Below are 12,241 nucleotides of genomic sequence, written 5' to 3'. Positions count from 1 at the left end.
GTGATAACTACTTTCGAGTCCCGGATATGAAAACTCTTTTCAGTTCCGTGGACTCGAAGGCATTATTTAACTATTTGAAAGACATCGGTCTATTTTATAGATTCTGATGTCTTTTAACCCACCTTACCCTTTTTGACGTTATATATATATCACATATTCCATATCATCTGTTCGTTATCTCTTTTATTATTTTAACCCCCTTTTTATTTTTTATTATCTACACATACAATGCAAATGCCTTTAAAATGAACCATTTTATCTGATTTTATCTTCACTACTCATATGTTTGTTAAAAAAAATCAAAAAATCAAAAAAATCACCATGGCCCTTAAATGACCACAGCCGTCGATGGGCCGTTAAACATAAACAAACAAACAAACAAACAAACAAACTAATGTAGATAAATATCTGGTTTACACAGGATACAACATAAATTATTACAGGCCAAGGTAGATAAATGTCTGTTTTACACAGATTAACACATTATTACAGGCCAAGGTAGATACATGTTTGGTTTATACAGGTTACAACATTGTTACAGGCCAAGGTAGATAAATGTCTGGTTTATACAGGTTACCGCTTTATTACAGGCCAAGGTAGATAAATGCCTGGTTTACACAGGTTACCACATTATTACAGACCAAAGTAGATAAATGTCTGGTTTACACAGGTTACAACGTCTGGTTTATACAGGTTACCACATTATTACAGACCAAAGTAGATAAATGTCTGGTTTACACAGGTTACCACATTATTACAGACCAAAGTAGATAAATGTCTGGTTTACACAGGTTACAACGTCTGGTTTATACAGGTTACCACATTATTACAGACCAAAGTAGATAAATGTCTGGTTTACACAGGTTACCACATTATTACAGACCAAAGTAGATAAATGTCTGGTTTACACAGGTTACAACGTCTGGTTTATACAGGTTACCACATTATTACAGACCAAAGTAGATAAATGTCTGGTTTACACAGGTTACCACATTATTACAGACCAAAGTAGATAAATGTCTGGTTTACACAGGTTACCACATTATTACAGACCAAGGTAGATAAATGTCTGGTTTACACAGGTTACCACATTATTACAGACCAAAGTAGATAAATGTCTGGTTTACACAGGTTACAACGTCTGGTTTATACAGGTTACCACATTATTACAGACCAAAGTAGATAAATGTCTGGTTTACACAGGTTACCACATTATTACAGACCAAAGTAGATAAATGTCTGGTTTACACAGGTTACAACGTCTGGTTTATACAGGTTACCACATTATTACAGACCAAAGTAGATAAATGTCTGGTTTACACAGGTTACCACATTATTACAGACCAAAGTAGATAAATGTCTGGTTTACACAGGTTACAACGTCTGGTTTATACAGGTTACCACATTATTACAGACCAAAGTAGATAAATGTCTGGTTTACACAGGTTACCACATTATTACAGACCAAAGTAGATAAATGTCTGGTTTACACAGGTTACCACATTATTACAGACCAAGGTAGATAAATGTCTGGTTTACACAGGTTACCACATTATTACAGACCAAAGTAGATAAATGTCTGGTTTACACAGGTTACAACGTCTGGTTTATACAGGTTACCACATTATTACAGACCAAAGTAGATAAATGTCTGGTTTACACAGGTTACCACATTATTACAGACCAAAGTAGATAAATGTCTGGTTTACACAGGTTACAACGTCTGGTTTATACAGGTTACCACATTATTACAGACCAAAGTAGATAAATGTCTGGTTTACACAGGTTACCACATTATTACAGACCAAAGTAGATAAATGTCTGGTTTACACAGGTTACAACGTCTGGTTTATACAGGTTACCACATTATTACAGACCAAAGTAGATAAATGTCTGGTTTACACAGGTTACCACATTATTACAGACCAAAGTAGATAAATGTCTGGTTTACACAGGTTACCACATTATTACAGACCAAGGTAGATAAATGTCTGGTTTACACAGGTTACCACATTATTACAGACCAAAGTAGATAAATGTCTGGTTTACACAGGTTACAACGTCTGGTTTATACAGGTTACCACATTATTACAGACCAAAGTAGATAAATGTCTGGTTTACACAGGTTACCACATTATTACAGACCAAAGTAGATAAATGTCTGGTTTACACAGGTTACAATGTCTGGTTTACACAGGTTACCACATTATTACAGACCAAAGTAGATAAATGTCTGGTTTACACAGGTTACAACGTCTGGTTTATACAGGTTACCACATTATTACAGACCAAAGTAGATAAATGTCTGGTTTACACAGGTTACCACATTATTACAGACCAAAGTAGATAAATGTCTGGTTTACACAGGTTACAATGTCTGGTTTACACAGGTTACCACATTATTACAGACCAAAGTAGATAAATGTCTGGTTTACACAGGTTACAACGTCTGGTTTATACAGGTTACCACATTATTACAGACCAAAGTAGATAAATGTCTGGTTTACACAGGTTACCACATTATTACAGACCAAAGTAGATAAATGTCTGGTTTACACAGGTTACAATGTCTGGTTTACACAGGTTACCACATTATTACAGACCAAAGTAGATAAATGTCTGGTTTACACAGGTTACAACGTCTGGTTTATACAGGTTACCACATTATTACAGACCAAAGTAGATAAATGTCTGGTTTACACAGGTTACCACATTATTACAGACCAAAGTAGATAAATGTCTGGTTTACACAGGTTACAATGTCTGGTTTACACAGGTTACCACATTATTACAGACCAAAGTAGATAAATGTCTGGTTTACACAGGTTACAACGTCTGGTTTATACAGGTTACCACATTATTACAGACCAAAGTAGATAAATGTCTGGTTTACACAGGTTACAACGTCTGGTTTATACAGGTTACCACATTATTACAGACCAAAGTAGATAAATGTCTGGTTTACACAGGTTACAACGTCTGGTTTATACAGGTTACCACATTATTACAGACCAAAGTAGATAAATGTCTGGTTTACACAGGTTACCACATTATTACAGACCAAAGTAGATAAATGTCTGGTTTACACAGGTTACAATGTCTGGTTTATACAGGTTACCACATTATTACAGACCAAAGTAGATAAATGTCTGGTTTACACAGGTTACCACATTATTACAGACCAAGGTAGATAAATGTCTGGTTTACACATGTTACAACGTCGGGTTTATACAGGTTACCACATTATTACAGGCCAAGGTAGATAAATGTCTGGTTTACACATGTTACAACGTCGGGTTTATACAGGTTACCACATTATTACAGGCCAAGGTAGATAAATGTCTGGTTTACACATGTTACAACGTCGGGTTTATAGGTAGATAAATGTCTGGTTTACACAGGTTACAATGTCTGGTTTATACAGGGTACCACATTATTACAGACCAAGGTAGATAAATGACTGGTTTACACAGGTTACAATGTCTGGTTTATACAGGGTACCACATTATTACAGACCAAGGTAGATAAATGTCTGGTTTACACATGTTACAACGTCGGGTTTATAGGTAGATAAATGTCTGGTTTACACAGGTTACCACATTATTACAGACAAAAGTAGATAAATGTCTGGTTTACACAGGTTACCAGATTATTACAGACCAAGGTAGATAAATGTCTGGTTTACACATGTTACAACGTGGGGTTTATACAGGTTACCACATTATTACAGGCCAAGGTAGATAAATGTCTGGTTTACACACGTTACAACGTCTGGTTTATACAGGTTACCACAATATTACAGGCCAAGGTAGATAAATGTCTGGTTTACAAAGGATACAACATTATTACAGGCCAAGGAAGATACATGTCTAGTTTACACAGGTTACCACATTATTACGGGCCAAGGTAGATTAATGTCTGGTTTACACAGGTGACAACATCTGGTTTATACAGGTTACCACAATATTACAGGCCAAGGTAGATAAATGGCTGGTTTACACAGGTTACAACATTGTTACAGGGCAAAAAAATAGATAAATGTCTGGGTCAACAGGTAATCACATTATTACAGGCCAAGGTAGATATTGAATGTCTGGTTTATACAGGTTACCACAATATTACAGGCCATGGTAGATAAATGTCTAGTTAACACAGGTTAATTAATTACCTCATTACAGGCCTAGGTAGATAAATTAAATGTCTGGTTTACACAGGTTATCACATTATTACAGACCAAGTTAGATATACTGTCTTAACATTAGAAGTTTAGTTGAAACGGGTCATAAGTAAAAAGTTAGGTAGGTCAGAGACATATAAGTATAATGTAGTATATACGTCTCTGGGTAGGTAAATGACTCAAATATGTACGCATCATTAAAATTTATGACATTTTACCAGTAAAGGGTTTGTCTTTATAATTTGAGATGAACATGCTTAAACTGAGGTATAAATAATAGAAACTTCTATGTGAAAAATTCACTCCTGCATTTGTCTTCCATTGATGCAGAAAATGCATTGTTTACGTGACAGACGTATATATTGCATGTAATAAATTTAGGGTTAGTCTCCAAAAATATTCTCTAACGTCGATTCATGGCCGACCAAGCGAGGGGAGGTAACTCTTACTATTAAACGAACCAGTATGATGGTTGATTGTGCAACTCGACGGGAAATGTAGTCAAGTGTGTTCCTCTGTTTCAGCAAGTATAGAGAAGTTGCATCATAGATAAATGCTAGGCATATATATTTACTTCAGTTGATATTTCAGCTGCATCTTCAGACGTAACATGACATCGACAAATGGAGGTCTAATCATTACACAGTGACGGTGTAAATTTAACAGGTAGGTACAGGCCTACACAAAATGGATGGCGTTACTCTGTCAGTAAGGAAGCACCCTGCAGAAAAGGATTTACAGTGTTTTCTTGCTTAATATATCCCCCACAGCACAGGAAAAATATCCTAGGAAGTTTGGATCCCCTTCCCTGGATCCGCACACAGGGGCACGTATATATATACGTAGTACTTTGGAATTATATTGTTATTTAAGTCCGTGCCGTGGTAGTACTAATACTATCGGACTACTATTAATATTGATCTTTGAATTTCAGTCGCTGGGTACGTCAAGATCAATATTAAGGTATTTCCTACAGGCTCATGTCAGTCTATATTATAAAGTAAATTGTGATGGGCTCATAACTTTACCTTAAACTGAAAAAAAATAATGAAAGTTGCTTGGGTCCTGACACCAGATCTTCTTTCCTAGTCCGCTAAAACTGAGTGGCTAAAACTGAGTAACCATAATCGCAGCGGACTACTTCTTTGCTACTTCTTTAGGGTGCAGGCCAAGGTAGATAAATGTCTGGTTTTTACAGGTTACCCATTATTACAAGCCAAGGTAGATAAATGTCTGGTTTATACAGGTTACCCCATTATTACAGGCCAATGTAGATAAATATCTGGTTAACACAGGTTACCCCATTATTACAGGCCCAGATATATAAATAGCTGGTTAACACAGGTTACCACATTATAACAGACCAAGGTAGATAAATGTCTGGTTTATACAGGTTACCCCATTATTACAGGCCAATGTAGATAAATATCTGGTTAACACAGGTTACCCCATTATTACAGGCCCAGATATATAAATAGCTGGTTAACACAGGTTACCACATTATTACAGGCCAAGGTAGGTACATGTCTGGTTTACACAGGCTATAACATTGTTACAGGGCAAAACACAATTAGATAAATGTCTGGGTTACACAGGTAATCAGATGCTGGTTCTGACCTACAATTTCAACTTCAGTGACCAGGTTAAAAAGACGAGTCGGAAATTCTGTAAAAAAAACGAAAATAATTAACTACTGCGTAAACTAATGCACCTATAAAAGCAGGTGAGGTTTGACAATTTTGGGGACTTATTGTTTTTACTCCGATTCTTATTAAGTCACCCCGAACGAAGTCGGGTGACTTGTTGTTATTGTTCCGTTTCTTACTTATTATTATTATTATTCTGCCGTAATAGTTTCCGCGAGTAATCTCAGAAACTACTGATTGGATTCTTATCATACTTTGCATAGTCATAATCAGTACAATTTCTAGTTGTGCAACCTGCTTTTTCTTCTTCTATGGTTTAACCATCCAAGATGACAGCCGCTGCCTCTGATTGGCCGAAATCATATCCAGTAATAACATTCGTTCTATTTCATGGAACATCATGAAACTCGGTGAAAGGATGTTAAAGTCACAGCGCTCATTTTCGACAAATAAATCATTGACTTTGTATTCAAAATGGTGGCCAAATGCAGGCTTCTGATTGGTTGAAATTAAAATATCATCCAATTTTCATGAAACTTGTAAAAACAAATAGGAGTAGTATTGCACTATGTGCACAATTGCGGTGTTTGTTTGTGAAAAATCAAAATGGCGCCATTTCCTGGGCTCTGATTGGTCCAAATATTAATATCTTCTAATTTTGATGAAATTTAGTATATAGGTGTAGTATGGCACTTCGAACATAACTGTGGATTTTGCTTTGTCAAAAAAAAAAATGGCTGTCATTTCCTAGCCTCTGCTTGGTTGAAATTTAAATATCGTCCAATTTTGATGAAATTTGGTATATAGGTGTAGTATGGCACTGAACACAACTGCAGTGTTAGTTTTGTGTAAAAACAAAATGGCTGCATACTTAGCAGGGGAGGGGTGACTTCAGCTATTGCTCGCAATTGCAATTCTAGTTCTTATTCAATCTGATTAAAATCATATGTTACATAGCTTCGTTAATTTCGTACTACGCCTGAACATCTGAGTGTGCCGCGGTCAGGGTCATGTTCAGGTGACCTTTATATTTATAAATACTCATTAAATTTTGACCAATCAGAGACCCTCTTTCAAAAGGGCGCTCGGAGTTGTAACAAATATGGTGGACATTGATGAGAATGATGCGAAAGTTCTGAAGTTATTCGAGATTGATCATCTGAAACCCGAACAGAAAAAGATATTCGCAGCTTTATTAGAGAAGAAAGACTGTATTTGTTTTGGAAAACTAATCTGTTCGATACCCCTCGCTATTTAATATTCCGATTCGCTGGCAAAAGCGCCTCTGATTGGTTCATCTAAAGGTCACTTGAACGTGACCCTGACCACGGCACATTCAGATGTTCAGGCAGAGCCATGTAACAGATGATTTTAATCAGATTGAGTAATTTTTCTTCTTCTTTCTTATGTTCCGCTTTCCGCCGTAAAGGTTTCCGACATTTTTCTCAGAAACTATAAGTCAGATCTTCACTAAACTTTCAGGGATTATTACTGACAGCCTCTAGATGTGCAAAAACTTCTTTGTTTTTCCGATTACCATCCAAGATGCACGCCATGAATTTTTGAAAGGACTATGTATGGTTTGGGCCTGTTTTGGCCCCCAAATGCATCAAAATTCAAAACCTTTAAATGAACTTTGAAATGACTGTTTCTTTAATTTGAATACTTCCCAAATACTATTATGAAAATATTTATTTTTTATTCTTTACGTTTCTCCTAAAGATGTATTACAGGTGTAGGCACCTTTAATACATCTTTAGGAGAAATATAAAGTTTGTTCAAGAGTGCGCTCTATGGAAGCTAAGAGAAAAACTAGGTGAAAACCAGTCAAAATTGACTGAAAAATTGAATTTCAATAATTTATGCAAAAATGACCTGGTTACCATGGCAGTCAAAATTGAAAACACAAATAAATGTTAACATAATGGTACTGGGGAAGTATTCAAAATTAAAGAAACATTCGTTTGAAAGTTCTATTGCAGATTTTTAATTTTGATGGATTTGGGGGCCGAAAAAGGGCCAAACCATACAAAGTCCTTTTTGGGAATTAAAAATTTCTTAAGGTGTTCGCTAAAGATAGCCAATGTCACCTTTCCTATTTTACATGTTTTATAGATATTTTCCAATGCATTCCAAATTTGGCATGTAGGTGTATGATGGTACTGCAAACTCAACCATGACATCGTTTTCTAATTAGACAAAATGGCTGCCATATACTGGTTACTGATTGGTCGAAACTTCGTTATTGTTCGATTTCACTCAAATTTAGTGTGAAGGTGTTTTATGCAATTGTGATCCTTTCTGACTTGCGACTATGGGGGCAGTTTGGGGGACTTCTGTAATGGTCCCCCATTACAATAAGTACTTGCTATTATTAATATTATTATGGCAAGACCGGAATTTGAACCCAGAACCCTGCAAACTCTAGACGGACACTCTACGAATTGAGGTAGTACCTGGTCACCAACGATTGATCATTTAGTTCAGTTCCACCATGGACTTAGAAAGCAAATCTAAGTATATGGTTCCATTATATTCCTTCCTTCTTTTTCTAGGCCTTTAACCCCAAAGACATCACTATTTACAACCCCTTACCAAGCGTTCACCCAGTACTTGAAACAAGGGGCAACACTTTGTGCAAAGATAGAGAAATGCATGTAACTCCTGGTTAATAGTTTTGGTTACACTTGTAGTATAGAGTACTGAATACAAACTAATTTCTCATTCAAACGTAAGTAGTTCCTATCTTGCATTGTTGTCATACTTTCATGGATAATGAAAAAATGGTCTATACATGATGCAGAATGATGGTTACATAAGGATTACAATATTTGGCCTATTGCTTGCTAAGTTGTATGGTTATCGAGTTCTCTCCTTCCCGCTGTATATTTTAATAGATATTTTTATACTGTAGGTTAGTGCAATAAAAGATCACAATCATGGACGAAGACGAGGGACTTGACATGCTGATTGCCCAGAGAAGCCAACGACCATCTTTTGCTCGTATGATATCTTGGGAGTTCAATGATGCAGATGAAACAAAAGTTGTTTCAACACAAAGACGACAGAGACGGAGGTCTAAACAACAGTCAGGGGAGACAACTCAACACATGGGGGAGGATGACCTTGGAGCATGTGGACAGGATGACCTTGATCCTGCACTGAGGTCAGACATGTCAAGTTTGTCACTTGAGGGATTAAGTGATTCTGATGAAGAGTTCTTTTCAGCAGAAGAATTCTATATTTCGGATTCAGAACCAGGTACTGGAGATAGTGTTGTGTCTGCGAGTATTGATGGGCAAGAAGAGGCGAAATGTGTCAGGAACACAGGGGAAGAATGTGAAAGTGATGAAGACAGGGTATTTACAGAACAAAATGCAAATTTAAATTGCAGCTCTTCAAATATTAGACCTTCTAGACTTAGCAAAAAACAGAAGAAAAAACGTCGAAAAGAAGTTTGTATTATGTACGAAAATGAACTTCGGCCTTTCATGGATATAGAGTTTGATGATATTGTACCTTCTGATCGGACTTCAGTTGGTGAAACATTAGACATTTCCAAAGATGTTCCTTCACTAGTCCAACTGTGTATCAAGTCAGCATACAAAATAAACCTAAAATCTATGCCAGAACTGCCGAACAAATTGAAACGCCTTTTTTGTCTAGATGAAGATTTCTCACTGCAAAAATTTCAGTTGTCATGGTTGCATTCAACATTATCCCGTTTTGAACCCGAAGAGAAATTTGCAGATAACTGCATGTCAAAAGATGGCAAAGATAAACCTGCAGAGTTATTACATCCGGCTAGAAATGTTTGGAACAAGAAGTACCGTCTGAACCATACACCTAAGGAATATAAAGGCAGTGAGGTGTCAGCCACACTGCCATTTACAATTCTTGATCAGGCGAGTGACATGGGACATAAAAGAGCTATCATCACTTGGGCAGGTAAGTAGATATCAGGCGGAGAAGGAAATCATTAGCGACGAAATGCTTAAATGTTATACCTCTGAAATATGTACAATTTCAGTGTATTCTTGTCACTAGTTGAGATCTGGTGACGAGATCAAAAAGGGACACTGAAGAAAGTTATCCAGCTACATGTACTTGCTCCAAATAAATTAAAAACAGTTTTTTTAAATTGTGATTTTACCTTTTGATACGTATATGCATCTCTCCTAAAACAAACAAAATAAATGCTAGCATATACTAGATTGTATTTGACTGATCACGATCTCCTTATATATCTAATGTGCCTGTAATGTATGTAACTGTTGTGCAGTGCTGTTGTTGTTGACAGTGGTTGCTGCTACTGTGGAGCTGATGTTGCCACCATTTTTATCTGCCGTTGCCTACAGACACCAATCAGAGAGTGAAGATGACCGTATTGTTCAGGCTACCAGGAGTGTGATGGCTAGACTGAAATATGCAATGAAGAACAGGTAGGTCATGTGATATATTGATGGGTCACATGATAAACATGAGTAGGTCACATGTGACACACATGGGTAGGTCATGTGATACACATGGGTAGACCATATGATACACATGGATAGGTCGTCATACGATATACATGGATAGGTCGTCATGTGATACATGTGAATAGGTCATGTGATACACACAAGAATGACATGAGATTGATAGCTCTTTCCTGGTGAATATTATTACTCAACATTTTATAGTTTTCTGTAATTACATGTATACTCCCTGCAACGAAGTTAACGGGAGGGTTACTGGAATCAGCTTGTCTGTTTGTCCCCTGCAACAAAGTTAGGGGGGTATACTGGAATCAGCTTGTCTGTCTGTCCATAGAAAAAGTTTATCCGGACAACTTCTTCTAAAGTTATGGATTGATTTCAACGAAACTTTCCAGATATGATAATTACCGCCTGAAGTTGTGCATCCAGGTATTATTTGTTCATTTTGACCCTTTTTACAAAGTTATGGCCCTTTGCTGAAAAATCCTTGTCCGGATACTCCTCCAAAATTACTGGGCCAATATCAATAAAAGTTTTTATATATGATAACTATCACCTGATGTTGTGCATCCAGGCATTATTTTTCAATCTGACCCTTTTTTGCAGAGTTATTGCCCTTTCTTGAAAAATCCTTTTCCAGAAAACTCCTCCAAGACTATGCGGCAACTTCAACAGAAGTTTTCAGATATGATAACTATAACCCTGATGTTGTGCATCAAGGTATTTTTTTTTCTAACCCTTTTTCATGAAGTTATTGCCCTTTGTTGAAAAATTCTTGTCCTGACAACTTCTCCTGATCTACTAGGCCAATTTCAAAGTGAGTTTACAAATATAGTAACTGCCCCCTGACGTTGTGCATTCAAGTAGTACTTTTTCATTCCGACCCTTTTAAAAGGAGTTATGGCCCTTTGTTGAAAAAAAACTTTGTCTGACAGCCTCCTAAACTAATGGGCCGATTTCAAGGAATGTTTACAGATATGGTAATTACCCCCTGTTGTCAGGCATCAGGGTAGTATTTTTTCATTCTGACCCTTTTTAAGGAGTTATGGCCCTTTGTTAGAAATTCTTGTCCTGACATCTCCTCCCTAACTACTAGGACGATTTCAGCAAAACTTGTTCATCCGGGCTCACAAGATTTGGTTTGCAAGTATGTCTTTACATTGGGAGAGAGTACAAGAATCTTGTGACCTATATACTATAATGACTGCTCAGCTCAGTCAATAAAGAAATCATTACTGGTGGGAGACTATGGATTGCTTTGCAATGCTTTGCCTAATTAGTAAGCCTTAAGCTTACAGTTCTGGTATATATATGAGCGGGGGTATATGTTAGCCTTTGGCTTACAGTTCTAGTTTATACAACACTCCACTGACAGACAGTTTTAGATGTCGGTAAACACAGTAAGTTTTCATTCTACATTAAAAGTCGGGACCCTAGTCCCAACAGGCTGCTGGTTGTTTGAGATTTTTCACTGTGGTATGTATATTGATGCTGTACCCTTCCATTATATTTCAACAGATTCCCCACTGTGGTGTCTTACTGTTTTGACGATGTTGTGCCATATGCCTTGTGGGCCAGAGGAGACCTCCATCAAGCGACCAAGTATTTCATGTCACTTTCACAGAGTTCAACCAAAGGTGTGATGGAGTACTGATGTTAAATTTGATTGTAATAGCAATTCTTAAAAGCAGTTTACTACATACAACAATGAACTTCCTCATTAAATCAGAACTGCATACAGCAATGAGTTTTCCAGTTAAACACTAACTGCATACATCAGTTAGCTTCCCATTGAAAATGATCAAAAACACACAATCAAGAAGTAATCAAGATTTTTTATTTGAATTTTGGCTAATTGATCAATATTTCAACAATAGAATATAACCAAGACTAGTAGGTATAGGAGAAGACTGTATGGTACTTAGTTACATGTGTATGTA

General features: G+C 36.7%; 1 protein-coding gene across 1 annotated transcript; it reads left to right on the top strand.

Annotated features, from left to right (window-relative positions):
* Positions 1-4,644: 4,644 nt before the first annotated feature.
* On the top strand, positions 4,645-11,938 carry LOC110440371 (the record flags this gene model as incomplete). Its single annotated transcript, XM_021483412.1, has 4 exons — positions 4,645-4,843; positions 8,738-9,771; positions 10,124-10,265; positions 11,820-11,938. Coding segments are annotated over exons 2-4 (1,270 nt in total), but the record flags the coding sequence as incomplete, so codon positions are not given.
* Between the last annotated feature and the right edge of the window lie 303 nt (positions 11,939-12,241).

This window comes from Mizuhopecten yessoensis, unplaced genomic scaffold, assembly GCF_002113885.1.
Source record: "Mizuhopecten yessoensis strain PY_sf001 unplaced genomic scaffold, ASM211388v2 scaffold11179, whole genome shotgun sequence".
NCBI lineage: Eukaryota > Metazoa > Mollusca > Bivalvia > Pectinida > Pectinidae > Mizuhopecten > Mizuhopecten yessoensis.
This window is presented reverse-complemented; position numbering and strand designations above follow the sequence as displayed.